Source organism: Dipodomys spectabilis, unplaced genomic scaffold, assembly GCF_019054845.1.
Source record: "Dipodomys spectabilis isolate Male_0828 unplaced genomic scaffold, ASM1905484v1 ptg000266l, whole genome shotgun sequence".
Lineage (NCBI taxonomy): Eukaryota > Metazoa > Chordata > Mammalia > Rodentia > Heteromyidae > Dipodomys > Dipodomys spectabilis.
The window spans coordinates 4,793,560-4,819,591 of record NW_024870943.1 but is presented as its reverse complement, the minus strand read 5'-3'; the positions used below and the strand labels follow the sequence as shown (position 1 = coordinate 4,819,591).

The 26,032-nt window shown below is 42.8% G+C and overlaps 1 protein-coding gene across 1 annotated transcript; it reads left to right on the top strand.

Moving 5' to 3' along the window:
* The first annotated feature begins 8,713 nt into the window (after positions 1-8,713).
* LOC122125676 (vomeronasal type-1 receptor 90-like) lies at positions 8,714-9,646 on the top strand. The gene has a single exon (XM_042700215.1). It carries the CDS (start codon positions 8,714-8,716, stop codon positions 9,644-9,646), a length of 933 nt encoding a protein of 310 aa, XP_042556149.1.
* The last annotated feature ends 16,386 nt before the right edge of the window (positions 9,647-26,032 follow it).

Genomic DNA, 26,032 nt, shown 5'->3' with positions numbered 1-26,032 from the left:
GACCATATGGAGCTCAGTGCCAAGCCATGAATGCTGGGGGCTCAGTGCTCTCTGAACTCTGCCCTGTGGTGCTCAGGTTATTTCCTACCAGTGGTGTGAGAAGTAACTTTGAATGAGCTCTTAGGGTCTCCATTTGACTTTCTTGACACCGCTGGGACTGGGAGCACAGACAGACCTGCATCAGGAGACATGCTGTGCACGTGGGACAGGGCACCTGACTGCTCTGGTCCATCACGATGACAAGAAATAAACAGGGTCAGAGTGACAGCAGCAGGGGACGAGCTGAGCAAATACCCTGGGGAACCCCCCGCCCCGTCCGCCTCTAGCTGATAGGGGCATGCATGATCAAGCCAGGCTTCCAAAGACGCTCTGTGTGTCTGCAGTCCAGACAGCCAGAGGAAGGATTCTGCAACTCTGAACCTTGGTTCAGAGCCAGGGGTGGAGTGAAGGCCCAACACTGCCCATCCCAGGATGAGGTGTGGTTTGCAGATTCACTTCTCTCCCTATTCCTTTTTGGTGCCAGTCCTAGGGCTTGAAGACAAGCCCTTGGTGCTCAGATTTTTTTTGGCTGTTTTGCGTAAGATTAGTTCTCTACCACTTGAGCCACAGCTCCAATTGTGGGTTTTTTTTAACTTACTTAGTTTTTGTAAAGATAAGCATCACCTGAACTTTTCCTGCTCTCACTAGATTTGATCCCCAATCCTCAGTGATGCAGGAGTGCATCATTGGCCTGTCTTCATTTCTCTCACTTGTGTTTGCGGTTGCATACACATCTTTCTTCTTTCTCTCAATGCTACCCTTTTTGTTCAGTTATTTGCTTGCTTTTTATTCTTTTGGGTGTGCAAACTTCTGCCGCTGTGGCACAACAGTGCTCGGTTCCCTCCAGATGAGTCCTGTACAACTGCCAACTCACCCATGGTAAGTTCCATTTTCTAGGCATATTGGGAGTACTTTCAAATGTATTTACAAGGGGAATCACAAAATCATGCAGTGTGTGTGTGTGTGTGTGTGTGTGTGTGTGTGTGTGTACATGTGTGATTATGTGCCAGTCCTGGGGCTAGGACACTGTCACTAAATATTTTGCTCAAGGCTAACACTGTACCATGTGAGCTCTAGCTCCGCTTCCAGCTTTTGGTGATTCTGTGGAGACACAAATCTCACAAACTTTCCCTTCTTGAGCTGGCTTTGAACTGGGATCCTCAGATATCAGCTACCTGAGTAGCATGTGAGTCACAAAATCTTCTTTCCACAAGGGCTTGCATTTTCTCTATTGCTATCTCTAAAATTCTCATCTTAAATTAGCTTGCCAGCTACTACTTTAATGATGAACATTTCCCCATCTTATTGGACACTGAGTGGTGGGTGTGTGAAACGTGGGCTTGTTCACAAGGAGCTGACTTGTTCTGTGTTTTCTCCCATAAGGGCTGTCTGCTCTCCTTGTCCTCATCCCAGAACCCAGTCTGTAATGTTGGGGCTCCTTTCTGACATTGTTCTCTTGATGTTTGTGTCTGAATCATCTCTTTGATTTCTGTGGCAGAAATTTCATAGTGCATCTTCATAGTAGCAAGTTTTCACAGCAGATTTTTGTCTTTCAAGTTTGTGGAGATAGCGTTTTTCTGGGGCCGTTTCCATTCCATTTGTAAAGCATCATAATTGTGTTGGGAAATGTTCATCTGAAACAACTCTACGCCCTTGTCGTTTCTCTGGGCAGTGAATTGGCTTCATCAGTGTCTGAGAGAGAATAAATGGAATTTTATTCTGACTGGGTTAAAGCTCGCATTTAAGAAAGACTGGGTGTACTTCTGGCTTTTTTTGTTTATATGGTGCTGAGGTCTTCATGCATACTAGATAAGCACTCTCCCACTAAGCCACCTTCCCAGCCTCATGGACTTTCTTGCCTGGGTTGGTTTTGCCTCCTAAGTAGCTAGAATTACAGGTGTGAGCCATCAGCATCTGGCTCTGATACATGCTTTCAAAAGTCAAGGTCCTTTATAGTTCCCACATCTCACTCTTTGAATGAAATCTAATATTGCATAAACATCATTACCTCCCTGTGTGCTTAGGCAATGAGCAAGTACACGTGTGTGTGCCAGTATTGGGGTGGGAACTCAGAGTCTTGTGCTCTTAATCCACTCGCAGCTAGCTGGTGCTCTTCTCTTTTTTGGCCATTCCTTAGGCTTGAAGTCAGGGCCTGGACACTGTCCCTGCTTTTCTTTTGCTCTACCACTTGAACCACAGCTCCTCGTCTGGCCTTTTCTGTTTCTGTGGTGCTGAGGAATCAAACCAGGGCTTCATGCATGCTAGGCAAACACTCTACCACTGAGCCACATTCCCAGCCCCTGGTACTCTAACTCTTAAGCCGTATCTCTATTTACAGCTATCTTCCCTTCCTTCTTCCCCCACTTTTTCTTTCTCTCCTTCCCCCCTCCTTGCCTATTTACCTTTTCCTCTTTCTCCCTTTCTTCTCCTTTCCTTTTTGTGTTGGTACTGGGGCTTGTGAACTCAGAGCCTGGTACTGTCTCTTAGCTCTTTTGCCCAAGGCTGGTGCTGTATCACTTGAGTCATAGCTCTGGTTTCAGATTTTTGGTTAGTTAAATTGGAGAAAGAATCTCACAGACTTTCCTCCTTGGGATGGATTTGAGCTGCGATCTTCAGGTCTCAGTCTCCTGAGATTATGGACATAAGCCACTGGCACCTGGCAACTTCCAGCTTTCTGCTAGTTAAATGGATGTAAGAATTTCTTAGATTTGTCTGTCTGAGGCTGGCTTCAAGCCTCAGTCCTCAGATCCCAGCCTCCTGAGAAGCCAGGATTACAGGTGTGAGCCACAGGCACCTGGCAGCAATGACTCTAATTTTAAGCCAACCTCAGAGCAGGGAGAATCTCTTAGTAATCTTTGCAAGTTTAGCAGTTGGCCTTGTACAAGTGCTTGGAAAATGAATCTTTGTTGATTCTCAGGTCAGCTTCTGAATAGACCTATGTGTTGGGACCTGTCTCCCCAAATTAGCATGTCCTCCGAGCTAGTTGTCCAGATCTTCAAGACTTAGTTCTACACAGCAAATACTTCTGTAAAAGGAAGCACGTCTATTGTAGAGCAGTAGCTGCCAGGCTATATGGCTTAAAAATAATTGGAATTTTAGAGTAATTATAGGAGCAAGTTCTGATTGTACTTAACTCAGTGTGTTGAAATAGTGAACTGAGTAAGATGATTTTAAGCACTGCTGCAATGCAATTAGCATTTAATATTCTCTTTATATAAGCCTGCTGACTGATGGCGCCATTCCTGATAAGCATTTATGTTGGGCTTACTGGAAGTGCCGCTGTGGCTCAAGTGGTAGAGTGCTTGCCTTGAGCTGAAGAGCTGAGGGACAGTGCCCAGGCCCAGAGTTCAAACCCCATGACAGACAGAAAAATTAAAAATTAAAAAAACATGAAAAAAAATGTTAGGCTTCCCATGTAGAGAGCTCTGGGCCCAGTCTTCACATTGTCCTTCCTTATACTAGGCACCAAATTTAATCCCCTATTTTGATACTTTAAAGTGGGATTTAAAGTCTGTTGTAATGATTTTTTTGGGGGGGGCGGGTTCAGTCGTGGGGCCTGAACTCTGGGCCTGGGCGCTCTCCCTCAGCTTTTCAGCTCAAGGGTAGCGCTCTACCACTTGAGCCACAGCACCACTTCCGGCCTTTTTCTTTTTGCTTATGTGGTGCTGAGGAATCGAACCCAAGGCCTCAGGCATGCAAGGCAAGCGCTCTACCACTGAGCCACCTTCCCAGCCCCTGTTGTAATAATTTTTTAAAAAATGGTGTCTTATTCCACAGAATTGTACCCCTATTGTAAATGGTTAAAATGCTAAATCTTAGCTGTATTTTTCTACAGTAACATATGAACTATGATAAAGGAGTATTTGTTGTAACTTTATGCTAATGAATTTAAAAGCCAAGATGGGAAATTCTGGTGGGTTTTGAAGTAAAAATGATGGGTGAGTTTTGGTTTTCCTAGGCTTCGGGTAGACTTTGTAAAGATTAAAAGGCTGGGCAATGGAAAATGGAAACCACGTTTCTGCCGACTCTTCAGTAACTGGAAAGGATTCTTTTTTTTTTTTTTTTTAATGTTTAATTCTCTTTTAATCTTTCCTCACCAACATACTAAACCAAATCATGTTACTACTACTTTTTTTTGGACCTGAATTCAGGCCTGGGCACTGTCCCTCAGCTCTTCAGCTCAAGGCTAGAGCTCTACCACTTGAGCCACAGTGCCACTTCTGGCTTTTTCTGCTTTTGTGGTGCTGAGGAATTGAACCCAGGGCCTCTTGTATGCAAGACAAGCACTCTACCACTGAGTCACCTTCTCAGCCCACTTGTTCTTTATTATAACCCCAAAACTACAGAGTTAGATAAAGGCATATGCACATCGGTATGGGACTGGGGCTTAAACTCATGCTCTTGGCATTCTAACCCTGCTTTTTTGCTCACAGCTGGCATTCTCCCACTTGAGCCATACTTTGCAGTGTGGCATTTTGCTGATTCATTGGAAATCGAGCCTCTTGGGTTTCCCTCCCCAGGCTGGCTTTCAGGTGTGATCCTTGAGTTGGTAGGATTACAGGTTGACTGGCAGAACTACTTAAATTTGTCTTCTAAAAGTAGGGTGTAGAAGAGTAAGTATGTCATTAAACACTCCTGAGTACTTTAGTATTTTGGTTCAAGAAATTTCTACTTGTTGAAATAACTTAGACCAAGTCTGCCTGTACAGTTGCTTTGCTCCACAGGACAGATAGGAACAGGGTGCTCACTAACAAGTAAGACAGTCCAGAAGAAATACTATGGGAAACAGAACATAGATCTTTCATGAGAGCTAATGGCCCAAGAGTGTACTAAATGTTTGATTCCTCTCTGACTTTATGATTTTAAAATCAACTACCCAGGAGGCTTAAATAAAAATTACCAGTCAACCATGACTGTCTGGGAGCAAGAGCAAGCTGGTCCTAACCTGATCATACCAGCAGAGCATACTTTCTGATGAACAAGACTGTAAGTACTTCTGCCTTGGGGGCTCAGCTCAGGTGAGAAGAACACTTGCATTTGCAAGTCCCTAAGTTCAGAATATCTAGACACTTGGCTCAAGCTTGTAATCCTTGCTCCTCAGTAGGCTGAGATCTGGTGGTTTGAAGTCAGCCTGAGCAGGAAAGTTGGTGAGACTGTCTACAATTAAGCAGCAAAAAACTGGAAATGGAGTGCTAGAGTGCCAACCTTGATTGAAAAAGCTAACAGACATCCTGGACAGACAAATCTAAGAGATCTCTCCCTCCCCTCCCCGCCTTGGTCATGGGGCTTGAACTCTGAGCCTGGGCGCTGTCCCTCAGCTCTTCAGTTCAAGCTAGTGCTCTCCCACTTGAACCACAGCGCCACTTCTGGTTTTTTGGTGGTTAATTGGAGATAAGAATCACATGGACTTTCCTGCCCAGGCTGCCTTTGAACCGTGATCCTCAGATATCAGCCTCCTGAGGAGTTAGGATGACAGGTATGAGCCACCGGAGCTGGCAGACCCTTAAGTCTTGAAGCAATGGCTCCCACAGTTTGCAGATGATGCACTGATCAGGGTGAGAATACCAGGGTCTCTGCTCCCAAACATACATGTCTGGACAGGCTCCCTCTTTTGGCAGAGTCCACTTGAAGCTGATCACAGCTTGGTAACTAGCCCCTTCCTGCCATGAAAATTGAGCTGTTGCTCAAATCCATGACACTGGTGTTTTTACCATGTCTGCCTTCCTCTGGGTACACATTAGATACGCATGTGAACCAAATAAAACAAATGAGTACAAAATGCCAAAAAAAAAAAAAAAATAAAGAAAGAAAGACTGGTGTGCGGTTTCTCAGGGCACATTGGTCAAGAGTATGAACTTCCTTGATCAGGTTTATTTATATCTTTTCCATCTTTCCTTTTCCCCCCCGATATTTCTGCTAATTGCTAAAGCCTTTGTGTAAAATAATGCATTGCAACTGTTGATTCTAGTAACGTGAGTGCTAAACTGCCCAGTGGGTCATGGAATGAGAATCAGAGCAGAGAGCCTTATGGAAAATACACAACCCAAGTCAGTTCTTTGTGAGTGAGCTGCATTTAATACTCTCACTTCACACTGATCTTCTGTCCAATAAGAAGGGAAAATATAAAATAACAAGCTTCACTGTAAAGTTCTACCAGTGGGGCTGGGAGGTGGCTCAGTGGTAGAGTATTTGCCTTGCATGCCTGAGGCCCTGGGTTCTATTCTTCAGCACCACATAGTCAAAAGAAAAAAGCTGGAATTGGCGCTGTGGCTCAAGTGGTAGAGCCCTAGCCTTGAGCTCAAGAGCTGAGGGATAGCGCCCAGGCCCAGAGATCAGGCAGCACAACCGGATGCCCCTCCCCACCAAAAAAGAAACAAAGTTCTAGAGGTCATGTTAATTAAATTGAAAAGTTTAGAGATAGCATTAGAGCAAAGGCAAGCAATTGTTAAAAGATGATTTAGGTGTGTGTGGTTTACGCCTGTAATCCTAACTACTCAGGAAACTGAGATCTGAGGATAACAGTTCAAAGCCAGCCTAGGCAAGATAGTCCATGAGACACTGATCTCCAATTAGGCACCAAAAAGCCAAACATGGAGCTGTGGCTCAAGTCATAGAGTTCTGGTCTTGAGGAAAATTTTTCAGGGACCATGCTCAGACCCACAATCAAGCCCCATGACTAACACACATAGAAAAAGACAATCTGGAAAGATCCTGATTACATAGGAAAGATAACACATATTACCAATATGAGAATATGATGAACATTTGTGAACCATAGCCAATATCACAATTCCTAAGAATTCTGATTCATAAAAGTTAAACTGTCTCTGGAAGGCACAATGGATGCTGAGGAGAGCAACACAGAGTTGTCATGCTCAACAATTTGGCTGTTGCTTCTGGCCAGGAAATGGTGAGAATACTTCAGTGTAGCAGCAAAGAGGGCCAGAGTGAAACTTTGTTCTACAGGAGATTGTTCAGGAGAATGGATTGAAAATGTTCTTAAAGACTTAATCAGGAAAAATGGGATACTAATTTAATTCAGTGCAAGTTTATTGAGGAACAAAGGATTCTATGTGATGTGAGAGAAAACACAAGAACAGTAATGAGTGAGAATGATACAGGAGGAAAACTCTCAAACGTACAGAAAATAAGTCAGGCACTGGTGGCTGATGCCTGTAATCTCAGCTACTCAGGAGGCTGAGATCTGAGGGTCATGGTTCAAAGCCAACCTAGGCAGAAATGTCTGGGAGACTCTAATCTCCAAGAAACCACTACAAAACCAGAAGTGGTGCTGTGGCTTAATCGGTAGACTGCTTGCCTTGAGCTGAAGAGCTCAGGGACAGCACTCAGACCCTGAGTTCAAACTCCACGACTGACAGAAAAAAAATGTACAGAATATATTGGTTAGATATTTATCTTCTAGTATCTCTACACCATGAAAACAGTCATATTGTACTGGGTACCAGTGGCTCACGCCTGTAATACTAGCTATTCAGGTGGCTGAGATCTTAGGATTGAAGTTGAAAGCCAACCCAGGCAGGAAAATCCTTGAGACTTTCATCTCCAATGAACCACAGAAAACCAGAAGTGGCTCTGTGGCTCAAGTGGTAGAGTGTTTGCCTTGAGCTGATGAATGGAGACATTGCCCAGGCCCAGAGTTCATCCCATGACCAACCAAAAAAAAACAAAAGTCATGTTGTAGCCATCCCCACAGGGATTTTACGTGGATGTGCTATTTGTGCAACAGGTGTAAAAAAAATGAATATTTTACAAAAAGTGAAGCCAATCAGATGCACAGGCTCCCCGAGCTCCTTGTACCATCCACTGCGGACCCTGATGGAGCCCCAGGGACCACAGGAAGAGACAGCCAGTGATCTTCCTTCCTAACACCCAAGCCCAGTTTGGTGCCCTTGAATTCCCTCCTGATTCTAACATGTGTCTCCCCAGGTGCTTCCAGGCCCTATATCCCAGATTCAAAGGTCACAGAACATTCATGTCTGAAATACCGAGGTCAGAACACTTCCAACCCTCCAGAACTGGCAAATGGAACATTTTTCCCAGACTCCAGTTATAACAATTGTATGGGCCAGTCCCTGGTGGCTCACGCCTGTAATCCCAACTGCTCAGGAGGCAAAGATCTGAGGATCCAAGTTCAAAGTCAGACCAGAAAGGGAAGTCCTTGAGACTCTGATCTCCAGTGATCCACCAACAAGCCAGAAATGGAGCTGTGGTTCAACTGGGATAGCACCAGCTTTGAGTAAAAAAGCTCAGGGACAGTACCCGGGCCCTGAGTTCCAATTTCATAAGCAGTGTGACTCACCCCCCAAAAAAGAAACTATTTTTAAATCATTGTTTAACACCCTATCTTTTGGCATTCATTCTAAACCTGGCTTACCTTATCAAGAAGTGGAGCACCGTGAAGATTCCCACCTGTGGGACTCACACTGTTGTCTAGAGCTTTCTCACCTTCCTGGCTGGGCGGCACTCTTGCTTGGGTGCTCAGCAACACACACATACACACTCACACACACACAATCACATGCTGAAACACATTTATTCATTCTTGTACATATTCTCACAATTAAACTCGCATACTCTCAGGCACTCACACAGACACACACAGACACACACACACACACACACACACACACACACACACATGCACACACACACAATGACAGCCACCGCAGGCAACACCGTGTTCAGGCTCCTCCTTGTGTCTAAGGTGTGTCTGGGCGTCCTGGGGAACTGTATCCTCTTCCTCCTCTATGCGTACAGCTCCGTGTGCAAGCCCCGGCTCCGGAAGCCCATCACCATGGTTTTCATGCACCTGACCCTGGTCAATGCCTTGACCATCATGTTCCATTCCATGCCTTACATCATCTCCTCATATGGAGTCCTGTGTTTCTGGGATGATGCCACGTGTAAGGCGGTTCTGTTCCTGTTCAGGGTCACTCGGGGACTGTCCACCTGCACTACCACCTTCCTGAGCGTCTTTCAGGCCCTCACCATCAGCCGCACCCCTGCCCAGTTGGCTTGGCTGAAAAGCCGATCCTCCGCCTGCATCCTCCCCTCGCTGCTCTCCTTCTGGATCTTGAATCCCATCATGTATTTCAACGTCATCACAAATGTGGAATCCAATTGCAATTCCACAGTAATGAGCCTGGGATTTTCTCATCCCTACTGTCAAACGAAGTTTGGAAGGGACAACCCAACACCCATTATCAGCTCCATTGTGCTGCGAGATACTCTGTTCTTGGTCCTCATGGTGGCCCCCAGCCTCTACATGGTGACGCTCCTCTACCGACACCGCCGCAGAGCCCGGCACCTCCAGAGTCCCAAACTTGCCTCCCAGCCGGCGCCCGAGAACACAGCCACCCACACCATCCTGCTGCTGGTCAGCTGCTTTGTGTTCTTCTATTGCTCCAACAACATCGTGATTGTGTATTCCTTGTACACGCTGGAGAAATTGAACAAATCCAAGGGTGTGCTTCTGATGTTGTCCTTCAGCTACCCCACCCTCTGCCCATTCTTGCTCATGAAGAATAACAGAATGGTTTCACGATGGATCACTCACTCATGTTATGCCAAGAATGATCCATTGTGAGAGGAAGTGAAGTCCAGTCCATGATGGCGATCCAACTCTGCTCACATCATCCTTGCTGTTTGTAGCATGATAGAAACACCACAGAGGCCAGGAGCAGTGTCTCAGGCCTGTCATTCTACTATTCAGGATGCTAACATCTGAGGATAGAGGTTCAAAGCTAGCCCAGGCAGGAACGTCCATGAGACTAGAATATCTACTGGACCACCAAAGGACCTAGAGTGGAGCTGAGGGGATCTAGCACTAGACAAGTTACTCAAATTCTGATATGCTGCAATTTTAAAACACTGACCTAGACTCCCTACCCCAACACCCGGACCACAGGACCCAGTAAACCTGGGAACTGTTCGAAAGCTCCACCAGCCCGTGGATCACACTCCGCTGGCCAGGCTAGAGCAAGAGCGCCCCTGGAAGGGAGCTTAAATGCCCAAGCCAGGAACAACGCCCCTGGGTCAAGACTACCAACAGTAGAAGAAATTTGAACTGTGTACCCCAGGCTGCATAACCTAGGTGGTATACACATCAGCACAGGCCTAACGAGCGCGCTCCAGGCGGGGGCCGGAACCAGGCCTGGGGATCCGGCACCTGAACAACACAACGAACTCCTCCCAACTGAAGTCATAAGCTGAGCATACACCTCAACAGAGGGGAGAAAAACAGGGAACAACACTCCCCGGGAAGCAAGCCTGTGACAACAAAAGACCTGGAGGCTCAGAACAAGAGAAGCCCAAACCCCACCAAAACTCCACCCATATACTCTAGGCTGGGAATTGGGCAACACAGGCTGCCAGCACCTGATAGTAAGCAGGAGCTCAGGCTGATAAGGTGGCTCAGCAGTAGAGTGATAGTCTTGGATGTATGAGGCCCTGGATCTGATTCCTCAGCATCACAAAAGCAAAAAGGGTCAGAAGCGGTGCTGTGGCTCAAATGGTAGGGTGCCAGCCTTGAGCTGAAGAGCTGAGGGACAGCACCCAAACCTAGAGTTCAAGCCCACAACCAGCCCAAAACAAACAAACAAACAAAAACACATCAGGAGCCCATAGCAGACTCCAGTATTTGGGAGAGTGCATCCAGAGCATCTGATCTTCCCAAGAGCACCTGTAAGAGCAAACACAAGCAGTCTAGGCTGCTCAACCCTTCCAAAGGCGGGAATTGCCAGCAATCTACAGTAGAGAGCCAAGAATCCTAAGTAGGTCAGAACAGCAGCTGGAAATAGGCCTCCAACAGAACCCAGATCAGGCACAGACTCTCTCTACCAATACAGAATCAGCAACCAAGCAAAGACAGACACACCAAAACAAAATTGCAGATCAGTCTCCTGAACCCCCATGCGAAAATCACAGAGAAAAATTACAAGGTTTACCACCACCCAGGCAGCAAGCTAACCTCAATAGCTAGCAGCCACGCAGGGGAGAGCCCCAGTGGGAGCAAAGCAGGAATGGAAGACAAAAGCTACATCCAAGGGTTGCTGGAGGCAATGACTCAAGAAATAAAGCGAGAAATTGATCAGAAATTGAAAGAGCACAAGGGTGAACTATCAAAAGAGATACAGGATACCAAACAAGAGATGCATGCAAAAATAGAAGCTGCACAAACCTCAGTAAGAAGTGAGATAAACGCCAAATTAGAGGTAATACATACTGAGATCAGTACTATGAGAACCAACATTGAATCCATAAAGGGATCCATCTCCTCCATGCAAACCACAATAGAAGCCACGGTCAACAGAGTGAATGAAATGGAAGGTAGAGTGTCAGATACAGAAGACAGAATACACCAACTAGACCAAAAAATGACAGATATGGAAAAATCACTCAAATTAAACCAAAGGGAAATTCAAGAAATTTAACCTTCATATAATCGGAGTGGACGAAGGTGAGGAATTCCAGAGCAAGGGAATGCAACACCTATTCAACAAGATAATCAGTCAAAAATTTCCCCACCTCAAAAAGGAACATCTTACCTACCTTACAGAAGCATATAGAACACCCAACAAGCAAGATCCCAGGAGAAACACTTCTAGACACATTATAGTAAAAATGATAGACCTGAATATTAAGGAAACAATCTTGCATGCAGCAAAAATGAAGAAGGAGCTATACTACAACGGGAAAAAAATTAGAATCACTGCAGATCTCTCCACACAAACAATGAATGCAAGAAAACACCATACGAGCCCTGAAAGCCAATAACTGCCAACCCAGACTGATATACCCGGCAAAGCTAGCATTCACATTCGATGGAGAACTGAAAACTTTTAATAGCAAAGAAAAACTAAATGAATACATAAACATTAATCCAGCATTACAAAGAATTCTAAGAGGGGGGACACAACCTGAAGAAAGCAACCAGGAACCGGGACCTGCCCCAAACAGGCATTACTCAAAGTCTAACTGAGCAAGCACAGGAGGAAAGGAAAGAAGAAAAACTTAGGAAAACGGAATGGCAGGGACAACAATGCATCTCTCTATACTTTCTCTTAATATAAATGGGCCGAATTCATCAATTAAAAGACAACGAACTGAGGACTGGATCAGAAAACAAGACCCATCCATCTGTTGCCGTCAGGAGACCCACCTCTCAGCCAAACATACAAACAAACTCAGAGTGAAGGGGGTGGAAAAGGATCTACCAATCAAATGCCCCCAGTAAGAAAGCAGGTGTAGCTATCCTGATATCTGACAAAATAAACTTTTCATTAAAATCAGTACAGAAATACAAGGACGGACACTACATATTAATACAGGGAACAATCCAAGAGGAGGATATAACCATCATCAACTTATATGCCCCAAATATTGGTGCACCCAGATATGTTAAACAAATGCTCTCAAACTTACAGAATAAAATAGATCCCAATACGATAATACTAGGAGACTTTAACACACCACTCTCACCAAAGGACAGGTCTACCAACCAGAGGATTGGCAAAGAAGCTACTGAATTAAGTGAGGCCATACTTCAAGCGGAATTAACTGACATCTACCGAGTATTTCACCCTAAAACAGCACAGTACACATTCTTCTCAGCAGCTCACGGAACTTTCTCCAAAATAGACCATATCATAGTTCATGCAAGGAAATTAAGCACATACAAAGGGATCGACATAATCCCCTGTATCCTATCTGACCACAGTGGAATCAAGCTAGCTCTCAATAACAAAGCATACCGCAGAAATTTCTCTAATACATTGAAATTGAACAGCACCCTCCTTAACAATGCCTGGGTAATGGAAGAGATTAGAGAAGAAATAAAGCATTTCCTACAACTCAATGAAAATGAAAACACCTCACAAAGAAACTTGTGGGACACACCAAAAGCAGTCCTGAGGGGCAAATTTATTGCCCTCAGTGCCCACATCAAGAGAATGGAGACAGGCCAAGTAAATAATCTCATGTTGCAATTAAAACAGCTAGAAAAACAAGAAAAAATGCAACCTAAAGTTACTAGACGAAGCCAGAAAACCAAATTAAGATCAGAGATTAACCAATTAGAAAATCAGAAAATTATACCCAAAATTAACTAAACAAAAAGATGGTTCTTTGAAAAAATAAACAAAATTGATGGCCCTTTGGCAAGATTAATTAAAAAAGAAGAGATGAAACCCATATTAACAGGATTAGGGATGCCACAGGAAACATCACAACACGTACCCAAGATATCCAAACAATTCTAGCAGCCTACTTTCAAAAGTTATACTCTCTAAAGGAAGAAAATCTGGCAGAAATGGATGCATTTTTAGAGAAATACAAGTTGCCCAAACTGAGCAAAGAAGAAGTTAACCAATTAAATAAGCCAATATCCTATAACGAAATACAGGAAGCTATCAAAAGGCTTCCAGCAAAAAAAAAAAGCCCAGGACCAGATGGATTCACAGCAGAATTCTATAAGACCTTTAAACAAGAACTAATACCTGTACTCCTCAAGCTCTTCAGAGAAACAGAGAAGGAGGGAGCTATCCCAAACTCATTCTACGAAACCAATATCACACTCGTCCCCAAACCAGGCAAAGACCCAACCAAAAAGGAGAATTACAGGCCAATTTCCTTGATGAACACAGATGCAAAGATCCTTAACAAGATTCTAGCTAACAGAATCCAGAAACACATAAAAAAAATTATACACTATGACCAGGTAGGCTTCATCCCAGAGACACAGGGATGGTTTAACATACGTAAGTCAATAAATGTAATCCAACATATCAACAGAGCCAAGGTCAAGAATCACATGATTATCGCCACAGATGCAGAAAAGGCCTTTGATAAAATTCAACATTCATTCATGCTAAAAGCTCTGGAGAAAATAGGAATAGAAGGAACATTTCTAAATACAATAAAAGCCATTTATGACAGACCAATAGCCAATATTATACTTAATGGGGAAAAACTACAACCAATTCTCCTAAAATCAGGAACAAGGCAAGGATGCCCACTGTCTCCACTCCTCTTCAATATAGTCCTGGAACCCTTAGCCAGGGCAATAAGGCAAGAAAAAGACATTAAAGGGATCTGCATAGGGAAAGAAGAAGTTAAACTATCCCTTTTTGCAGACGACATGATACTGTACCTTCACGATCCCAAAAACTCCATCCCCAAACTGTTAGAAATCATAAATCACTTTGGCAAAATAGCTTGATACAAAATAAACCTGCAAAAATCAGTTGCCTTCCTGTATACTGACAATGTACAAGAAGAGAGGGAAATAAAGGGAACAATCCCATTCACAATAAGCTCCCAAAAAATAAAATATTTAGTAATTAACCTAACCAAAGATGTAAAAGAACTATTTAATGAAAACTATAAAAAGTTAAAGAAAGAAATTGCAGAAGACACTAGGAAATGGAAAGACCTCCCATGCTCTTGGATAGGCCGACTTAATATAGTAAAGATGGTAATACTTCCAAAACTAATATACAAATTCAATGCAATTCCTATTAAAATCCCAATGACGTACATCACTGAAATAAAGAAAACAGTCAAAAAATTCATATAGAACAACAAAAGACCTAGAATAGCCAAAACAACTCTAGGGGATAAAGACAATATGGGAGGGCTATCCTTGCCGAACTTCAAACTCTACTACAAAGCTATAATAACAAAGACAGCATGGTACTGGCACAAAAACAGACCCGAAGACCAATGGAACAGAATAGAAGATCCAGAAATAAATCCACAGGCCTACAGCCAGCTGATATTCGACAAGGAGCCAAAGACATACAATGGAAGAAACACAGCTTCTTCAACCGCTGGTGCTGGGAAAACTGGGCGGCCACATGCAGAAAACTAAAAATGGACCCCAGCCTATCACCATGCACCAACATCAACTCAAAATGGATTAAAGACCTTAACATTAAACCTGAATCTCTGAAACTACTGCAGGACAGAGTAGGAGAAACACTTGAACTAATAGGCACAGGAAGGAACTTCCTGAACAGAGTCCCAGGGTCACAACAAGTTGGAGAGAGACTCGACAAATGGAACTACCTTAAAATAAAAAGCTTCTGCACAGCTAAATCTATCGCAACAAAGCTAGAAAGACAACCAACTAATTCGGAAAAAATATTTACCAGCAATATATCAGACAAGGGGTTAACATCCTGTATATACAGGGAACTCAAGAAACTAACAAACCAATTACTAAATGGGCAAGGGAACTAAAGAGGGACTTCTCAAATGAAGAAATAAAAATGGCAAAGAAACACATGAGGAAATGTTCATCATCCCTGGTGGTGAAGGAAATGCAAATAAAGACAACCCTGAGATACCACCTTACCCCAGTCAGAATGTCCCACATCCACAAATCAGCCAATGACAAATGCTGGAGGGGATGTGGAGAAAGAGGAACCCTATTACACTGCTGGTGGGAATGTGCACTTATACAACCACTTTGGAAAACAGTCTGGAGGGTCCTTAGAAAGCTAAAGATTGACCTCCTTTATGACCCAGTCATACCACTTTTAGGCATCTACCCTGATCAACAGGAACCAATATACAAGGACATGTGCACCTCCATGTTTATTGCAGCACTGTTCACAATAGCTAGGATATGGAAACAACCCAGATGCCCCACCACAGATGAATGGATCCAAAAATCGTGGTATCTATACATAATGGAATATTATGCAGCCATTAGAAATAACAAAATAATGGCATTTGCAGGGAAATGGATGGAGCTAGAAGGAATCATGTTGAGCTAGGTAAGCCAAGAACGAAGAGACAAACGGTACATGGTCTCCCTGATAAGTGGATGCTAAATCCAAAATGTTAGGTGATATGGCAAAACTAAGAGGACTTAAGAAACAAAGAACTCCCACTCATCTGGTCGAACCACTACTAAATATCCCCATGATGCTGATCACATGTATGGTGTATAACATGTGAACACCGTTATATGTTACAGACTGTGATAGACAATTTGCTCCAGGAAAGTTAGAATGAACTTGTGACTTTAAATGAGCATCATTATTCCACAATACTGTGAAATTCTGGAATTTATGTAATCACTTAATCACAATCAAAAAAAGAACCTCGGGGAAGGTAGGGAGGGAGGAGATGATAGGGGGAAAACAATGGAGGGGGTAACAATGTTCAAGAGGAAGTGTACTCATTATCTCACTCATGTAACTGTAACCCTCTGTAAAGTATCTTTACAATAAAAAAATAAATAAAAAAATGAAAACACTGAGGTTTTGAAGTCTTACTGAATGTGCCTCTCTCTCTCTCCCTCTTCCTCCCCTTCTCCCTCTCCCTCTCCCTCTCCTCTCTCTCTTTCTGCTCTCTCTCTCTCTCTCTCTCTCTCTCTCTCTCTCTCTCTCTCTGTGTTTCCATTGATGTTTTTGGGGGGTTTTGTTGCTTCAAATATAATTGTTGGGATGAAGAATGTATTTTCTGGTCTGGGAAGGTGGCTTAGTGGTAGAGTGCTTGCCTTGCATGCATGAGACCCTGAGCTCAATTCCTCAGCACCACATATGCAGAAAAAGCCCGAAGTGGTGCTATGGCTCAAGTGGTACAATGCTCGCCTTGAGCTGAAGAGCTGAGGGACCATGCCCAGGCCCAGAGTTCAAGCCCCATGACTGACAAAAAAAAAGTATTTTCTGTACATTATTAAAATTAACAAATTGTATCTATTTTTATGAAGACAGTGGCTAAACATCTCATTTCTATTTCTTACATTCTATTTCTACTAACAGTGCTGTTTCTTAAAAGAAATTTTATTAAATCATCCGATGAATACTTGTATGCCAATGAAGAATCAGGAGTCAGTAGACAGCCAATGAGGGAGCAGGATAGAGCCAATTACAAAGTAGGATGCAGCCAATGAGAAAGGGTACAGCCAAGGACAAAGCAACATAGAGGCCATGGGACCTGTATTTAGATCTTCCAGCCTCCATGATTCTACACTGTGACAAGCAGCATGGCCCTGGGACAGAATGGAGAACATCAGTGTTCAGGATTCAGGCAACAAATTGGATAGCACTGGGGAGAGACTATGGCTCTGAGTATACAGCTGTAACCATGGGACATTCTGGAGAGTGTCCTAAGACATGGAGCCTACTTCTCTACTTTAGAGGCTGTTGCACTTTTGTTAGTTCCTTTTCCTTTTTTTTGCTCAGAGACCAGGACTCCAACTTGGTATGTGACACAGTTGCTCATTGGGTGATGCACTGCGAGCGTAGAATCCCACCACTGGACATTGGGCCTAATTGGAAGTGTATTTCCATTACTATTTCCTGTTTATAAGGCTCTATACTGGCTGGGAAAGGGGCTTAGTAGTAGAGTGCTTGCCTAGCATGCATGGAGCCCTGGGTTTGATTCCTCAGTATCACGTACACAGAAAAAGCCAGAAGTGGCAATGTGGCTCAAGTGATAGAGCACTAGCCTTGAGCAAAAGACGCTCAGGGACAGTACCCAGGCCCTGAGTTCAAGCCCCAGCTTAAGCTTGGTCTTTATAAATCCTGTGCAGATCACAGTGTGGTGGTGGGATGTCCCATTCTGGTTGTCTGTTTGGGGTTCTAAAGGCTTCTTGTATCTGAGTGGTCCTATCATTTGGATGTTCAGGAATTTCTCTGCTATGATTCTGAACTGAATCTGATACACTTTTAATTGGACTTCCTTTCCTTTGGTTGGAATTATGCTTTGCCTTTTTTTATTTTTTTGGTGGTCATGGGGCCTGAACTCTGGGCTGGACACTGTCTCTCAGCTCTTCAGCTCAAGGTTAGTGCTCTATCACTTGGCCACAGCACCACTTCCAGCTTTTTTCTTTTTGCTTATGTGTTGCTGAGGAATCAAACTCAGGGCCTCATGCACACTACACAAGTATCCTATCACTGAGCCACCTTCCCAGGCCTTCTGGTTGTAATTAATACAGCTTTTTTTGTGGATTCCATGAATTCCTCTATTAATCTTTGGTTAGCCTCATCATACTCAAGTATAGCCTCATGCAGGCTTTCAGTCTTTTCATTCAGCGTGTTTACAAGTAGTGTTTGTAGAGCTTGAGAACTGTCCTCTAGGTTTTTCATTGAATGCTCTGTTGCCTATTTATTTTGAGTAGAGGTTGAGGTTCCTTGACTTGCCATTTTTCTTGTGTTTCTATGGCTAGTTCTCCCCATTTAGAAATGAGAGTAAATCCAGTACCATACCAGGAATCAGTTTTAAGACAACAACCAACCCGGAACCTATAGCTGCACAGTTTAAGGGTTAACAATCATAGGCAGGTATTTTAACTCTATCTTTCCTTTTAGGATATGAAAGCAATTCCAGTACCACCACAGAACACACTTTTAAGACAAAGACCAACCCCAATCCCTGTATTTGCACATATTTTAGAGGTTCAAAATAGGAGATAGGTGTTCTCCTATTGACCTGCCTTTTCTTTGTTACAGGAGGGGTATTGTTCTTCCAGAGTTGGGAATATATATATATATATATATATATACACACACACACACACACACCCATATATATATATATATGTATATATGTGTAGATATATATATATATGTAATTGAAATAAGTGAACAAATCTGTCATAAGCTTTAAAGCAGTCTGAACCAAAAGGATGACACAATAATCCGCTTTGACACTGTCAAAATGGATACAGATAGAATCTAGATCAACAACAATCAAATAGTTATCAGTGGACTAAAGCAAAGGAATAAGTAGTGAAGGACCAGAAATAAAGGAAAATGAGTTGAGGTGAATTAGAAGATTGAGAGATATACTGAAAGCTAAGACCTAAATTCAGAGAAAGAAAAAACTAAGAAAAAACGAAGGACGAAATAAAGATATTTAAAAATGTATATATGTTTTCTTTCTCAGCCCTTTCACAGCTCTCTGAGCACTTTTTCCCAACTCTCTCTCTTTCGCTGCTCTCCTTCCCAGCTCTCTCTCTTTCCCACCTCTTTCCCAGTTCTTTCTCACTTCTTTTCCCAGCTCTCTCTCTCTTATGTCTTTCCCAGGCCTTTCTCATCCATGAGGAATGCCAACCTGGCCTGGTCCCAGCAAGTATACTGAATAAACCTAACCCTTACCTGAAAAAAAATGTGTATATGTATAAAATAAAAATTCTAAAATTAAAAATAATAAAATTCACCAATAGATATTTGCTCAAAATATAATCTGAATTAAGTATACACACAATTAAGGAGGAAGCCTAGTAATCACCATAGGCTGTGTAGGAATAAACAGCTTTTGAAGAAGAAAAAATGGGAAAATATATAAATGAAATAAAAATAGAAAAAATAAAAATTACATTTAGAAAACAATTCTTCAATTTATTTGTTTCTCCCCTATGTCTGCTACCCTGTCTCTAGATGGAGCCTTTGATTTCCTTGCAGTGATTGGTTTTCCTTATGGCTTAGTTGTTCTCTCAAATCAGTTTGAGCAAACAGAAAAAAGTTCTGCCTTGCAACCTTGCAAGCCCTATGTCCCTCCTCTCAGACTAACTCAGTGGGAGAGGGGATCTGCTTTGGGTAGAATGCAGGAAGGAGGTGGCTGGTTTCTGCAGGTTGGAGTCTCTGCAAGTGAGCTTGTATGTGGGTGGAGTTGTGGCATGTCTGGAATCAGTGGCTTTTCCCAGTTTGTCTAGCTCTTGAGACCCTTTTTTTGGCCCAGCTTGGAGCCACTCTCAGTTTTGCAGTCTATCCAGTGAGATTTTACAGCCTTTTGTATTTTTAATTCCTACAGGGGCTAAGCTCTGAGGGTAGCTGCTATATGACTGGAATGTCTTTGTTCACTGCCAAGGGGTGGGTCCGAACTTATCTGCCAACCCTGGCAAAGTTGTCCCTTCTTGGGAAGAGCTACCTCCTCCTGGGCGGGACAAACTTCCCCTAGGTGGACCTTACTATCACTGATCAGATTCTTTTGTCCTGTTGAAAAATGATACCACAGTTGCAGCTTCTCTGGCCCAAGTTATCTACTAGCTGCTTTGGCAGGCTCTATTGCAGTATCAAAGATGGTGTTCTTTTGGAGTGTTGGGGGAGAGTTACTTTCCAGATGATTTTCTGTGAGATGGCGTGAAGATGTTTTTGGGTGTATACATACTTTCCCGGTGTTTTGGACCATCTAAGATCAGTGGCAGCAGGAAGTGGATTTTCACTCCTAGTAATCCAGTTTGCACTAGAGATGAGTGAAAAGTCACACCAACTGTGTCTCTGGTGTCTCCAACCTGTGCTCAAATGGGCTTTCTTAAGCAGGCTGCCTGAATTTTTCCTCTCTGGCCTAAATCTCTGTATAGGGTTTGAAAGTATTCCTTTTGGATTTCTTGGATGTTCACGATATAGCCAATAGCAAAGCAAGATAAAAATCAATGAGGCCGAATGATGCAGGCAATGAGAAAGGACACAGGCAGTGACAAATCAGGATACAGTCCATGAGGAAGCTGGATGCAACCACTGACAGGTTAGGATGTAGCCAATGATGAAGGATGAAGCCAATGACATAGCAGGATGGAGTCAATCATAAAGCAGGATGAAGCCAGTGACCAAGCAGCATATAGACAATTGCACGTATTCTTAGGTCCTCCAAATTCCATGACTCTTCTCTGTGAACAAGCAGCATGGCAAAGGCACTCAAGGGAGAAGATCAGTGTACCCACTTCAAAAAACACTGTCAAACTTTAGGACAGCTCTGTGTAGAGAGTATGCCCATGCATATCCAACTGTCACCACCGCACATTCTGGAAAGATGTCCTGACCAAGAGTGTCTTATCTGTCTACTCTGGAGGCACTGCACATTGGTTAGTTCTTTTATTTTTTTTATCTTTGATTGGATACCTGCACTGGAACAGGGCATGTCACATTCTGCTCATTGGCTGATGCTCCATAAGCCCCCATTCCTACCACTGGACATCAGACATGCTTTGAGGTCTATTTACTATTATTTTTACTCTTTGTAATTCTTTATGTTCCAGTAGTTCCTTTCTTCATAAGTTTGAATCCTAAACTCTATTTGTGGATTTTCCCATCTACTCTTGGTATGTATTGAGCTAATTTGCATCAACTTGATCATCATGTATGATTGGTTTCTAGCAATATACACAATGGAATTCTATGCCTCCATCAGAAAGAATGACTTTTCCCCATTTGTTAGGAAATGGAAAGGCATGGAAAAAATTATATTAAGTGAAGTAAGCCAAGTCCAAAAAACATAGGTCCCATGGTTTCCCTTATTTGCAATATCTAGTATATGTATGAGTCAAGCAGAAAAGGTCAGAAAATGTGATGTTAGGAAAATGAACCCTTAGGTATGTATTTAAATGTATTTTTATTTCATGCATTTGTTTCTAACTCATTTATAAGATTATTTCTTTGTTGCTTTGTATGTCCCTCCCCCACAGTATAAGCCCTGTTTTCACTATATTTGATGTCGGTATAATTTATGGAGGAAATGGGGAAAAACAAGTCATTTAAGGATATAGGTGAACCCGTTGCAACTATGAGAAGTACAAATTGTCATGTTGAAAATGAACTTTACAACTTTGGTGCAGGGGGGAGTTTGGGTAGGGGGAGAGGCTGGGAAGGGATGTGAAGGGTAAACAAAAGAGGAGGCTGCAATGCTTAATAAGAAATGTACTCATTATCTCTCCCATTTAATTGAAACCCCTCTGTACATTATGTTCACAAAAAATAAAAATTAAAAAAAAGAAATGAATCTTGCAGTAGGATAAAACACTGGGGCAATGGAACAGGAAACTAACATTCAAAAGAGGCTTCATATCACCCATTTCCCCTATGCAGTGATCACAGGAGTAGAAGTGAGGAAAATACAGGAGCACTTCAATAGACCCAGGAACTCCACTATGCAACAGATTCAGTATAAGTAAATGATGAATGTTTTTATCATGGAGAAATTTTAAAGTAACCATTACCATGTTCAAAATGTATCTATGATGTGCAGAGCATCATATCTGGCAGTACTGAAACTTTTCCATTGAGGTTGGATGAACAAAATCATCTGCTCTCTGGACAGTTTGTCAATTATGACAATTATGGATGAACCAATGCAGCAGTGGTATGCTATGTGGATAGGAACCATACAACTTATATGTGGTGTTGGATGAGAAAACTGGGAAAGACAAGGGGTGACGTTGTACTCAAAGAAATATATTGAAGGAAGTGGCGCTGTAGAAAAAACTGGTAGAGTGCCACCCTTGAGCCCCACATCTCAGAGACAGAAAATAGGCCCTGAAACCTCACAAGTGACAAAGCAAAAGTGTACACATGGCCTAACTTATGCAATGGTAATCCCCTCTACATCACCTCTATCACAACAATGAAGATTATAATGGCAATTAAAATGACAGGGAAGACTGCAACACTAACTTCTGTCATTTCAAAAAACTGATGAGATATAAGATTTGGAACCAACCCAGATGCCCCTCAGTAGAAGAATGGATCAAGAAAATGTGGTATCTATACACAATGGAATTCTATGCCTCCATCAGAAAGACTGGCATTGCTCCATTTGTTAGGAAATGGAAAGACTTGGGAAAAATTATATGAAGTGAAGTAAGCCAAGCCCAAAGAAACATAGGTCCCATGGTTTCCCTTATTTGCAATAACTAGTATATGTCTGAGACAAGCAGAAAAGGTCAGATAAGTTGATGTTAGGAGAAATGAACCCCAAGATATGTATTCAACTGTTTTTTCTTTCAGGCGATTGTTTCTAACATATTTATAAGATGATTTCTTTGTTGCTTTGTATGTCCCTCCCCCATGGTATAACTCCTGCTTTCACTGTAGTTGATGTTGGTATAATTTGTGGAGGGGAAGGGAAAAAAAAAATCTTTTAAATAGGGATACAGGTGGACCCATTGCAACAGTGAGATGTACAAGTTGTTAAGTCGAAAAACGAACTTTACAATTTGTGGGGGTGGCAGTGAGTATATGGTGTGGGGAGGGAGGATGGGAAGGGATGGGAAGGGGAAACAAAGGAGGAGGCTACAATGCTTGATAAGAAATGTACTCATTATCTTGCCCATGTAATCGTAACCCCTCTGTACAGTGTTTTCACAATAAAAAATAATAAAAATTAAAAAAAAAATAAAGAAAAACGAACTTTACAACTTTGGCAGGGGATGGGGGTGGGTGTGTGTGACCTGGGGGGATGGGAGATGGGAAGGGATGGGAAGGCGAAACAAAGGAAGAGGCAACAATGCTTGATAAGAAATGTACTCCTTGTCTTGTCCATTTAATTGTAACCCCTTTATACAGTATTTTCACAGTTAAAAAAAATCTAAATAAAAATTTCTCAATTGTCTTTCCAAAAAAAAAAAAAAACAAAAACAAAAACAAAAAAGACATCTGTATGTTGTGCCAGTGGTTCTAACTTACAATCCTATCTACTCAGGAAGCTACTCCCAACCATGATTAGGGTCAGTGTCCAACCTGAGTAGGAAAGTATATAAGATTTTTTTAAATTTATTTCTATTTCTATTTCTATTTATTTTTATTTTTGGGTCCAGTCGTGGGGCCTGAACTCTGGGCCTGGGCATTGACCCTAAGCTCTTCAGTACAAGACTAGCGTTCTACCACTTGAGCCACAGCACCACTTCTGGTTTTTTTCTTTTTGGCTATGTGGTGCTGAGGAATGGAATACAGGGCCTCATACAAACAAGGCATACACTCTACCACTGAGCCACCTTCTCAGCCCCAGTATATGAGATTTTTATCTCTCATAAACTACCCAAAAATGTGGAAGTAGAGTTTGGCTCATGACATAGAGTCCTAGCCTTGGGCATAAATGATCAGGGACAATGGCCTGGCCTTGAATCAAGCCACAGGACAGGCAAAAGTACCTAGATAAATAAAAGGTATCTGTAGATCTCTCTCTAAATTATCAGTAAAAAATGTTAGGGTAGCTGGGTGCTGGTGGCTCACACCTGTAATCCTAGCTACTCAAGAGGCTGAGATGTGAGGGTCATGGTTCAAAGCTAGCCCAGGCAGGAAAGTCTATGAGACTCTCATCTCCAATGAACCACTAGAAAACCAGAAGTGGCGCTGTGGCTCAAGTGGTACAGCGCTAGCTTGAGCTAAAGAGCTGAGGGACAGTGCCCAGGCCCAGAGTAAAAGCCTCATGACCAACCCCCCCAAAAATGTTAGGGATTTGCAGGCTATTGCAGATAAATTCATTGTAGGAAACATTTAGGTTTCTATGTTCCCTGATGAAAGCACTGTTGCAACTCAATTTCAAATCACAGCATGTGTAGCAGGAAATACTGTAAAGCTAGGGTAAAGAGGATAATGAAGCCTTCAGACCTCTTCTTACCTCACAGACTTGTCAAGGTTGAGAGCTTCGTAATTCTGCTCACAGAGAACAGCTTCCCAGAAGCAGTCTGGCATCTTGGATAGGCTGCCGGTGCCCAGCCACCAATGTATAGCAGGATTGGTGTGACAAGGCTTCTCCCAGTGGAAACAGTCACTGTCACCTGCTGCCTGGATGGTCTTGTATACTGGGCATTAATATGATGCCTCCACAGGAGACACAACCCACTCTCCCAGGTGCCAATGGAATCTCTTAGAGAATATGCTACATTTATTAATTAAATGAACAGAACTACTATTTCAAGGTGTGTGTTTTTTCAAAGTCAAAGTCATCAGAAAGTAAAATTTAAGACCCAGTTGGTTATTAAATGTTGGATCTCTTAGCCCTGGGTACATCCTGAGATGTACAGATTCTTTGCCTTCCCCACTGGGAACCTGGCAACAAGGGTGACCATGTACTGTGGGTTTGCAGAGCCCAGCATGTGGCGGGCCAGGGGTCAAGGACAAGGGTCATACTTCTCACACACAGGTGTGCTAGAAAGCAATCAAACATGACGGTCAAGTTGATGCAAATTGGCTCAACACATACCAAGAGTAGATGTGAAAGTCCACAAATAGAGTTGAGGATTCAAACTTATGAACAAAGGAACTACTAGGGCATAAAGAATTACAAAGAGGAAAGATAACAGTAAATAGACCTCAAAGCACATTCGATGTCCAGGGGTAGGAATGGAGGCTTATGGAGCATCAGCCAGTGAGCAGAAGGTGACATGCCCTGTTCCAGTAAAGGTCTCCAATCAAAGATAAAGAAAATAATAAAAGAACTAACCAATGTGCAGTGGCCAACGGAGTAGACAGATAAGACACTTTTGCTCAGGACATCTTTAAAGAAAATGTAGTGGTGAGAGCTGGACATGCATTGGCATACTTTCTACACAGCCCTGTCCTAGAGGTTCACATTGTTTTTTGAAGTAGGAACACTGATCTTCTCCCTTGAGTGCCTTTGCCATGCTGCTTGTTCACAGAGAAGAGTCATGGAATTTGGAGGACCTAAGAATACATGCAATTGTCTATATGCTGCTTGGTCATTGGCTTCATTCTGCTTTATGATTGGCTGTATCTTTTGTTGACTGCATTCTGCTATGTAATTGGCTTCATCCTTCATCATTGGCTACATCCTAACCTGTCAGTGGCTGCATCCAGCTTCCTCATGGACTGTATCCTGATTTGTCACTGCCTGTGTCCTTTCTCATTGCCTGCATCCTACTGGCTCATTGATTTTTATCTTGCTTTGCTATTGGCTATATCGTGAACATCCAAGAAATCCAAAAGGAATACTTTCAAACCCTATACAGAGATTTTGGCCAGAGAGGATAAATTCAGGCAGCCTGCTTAAGAAAGCCCATTTGAGCACAGGTTGTAGACACCAGGGACAGAGTGGGTGTGGCTTTTCACTCATCTCCAGTGCGAACTGGATTACTAGGAGTGAAAATCCACATCCTGTTGCCACCAATCTTAGATGGTCCAAAAAACAGGAAAAGTATGTATACACCCAAAAACATCTTCACCCCATCTCAGAGAACATCTCTGGAAAGTAGCTCTCCCCCAACACTCCAAAAGAACACCAT

Coding starts and splice junctions, on each gene's coding strand:
- LOC122125676 (XM_042700215.1), top strand. CDS start 8,714: ATGACAGCCACCGCAGGCAACACCGTGTTCAGGCTCCTCCTTGTGTCT.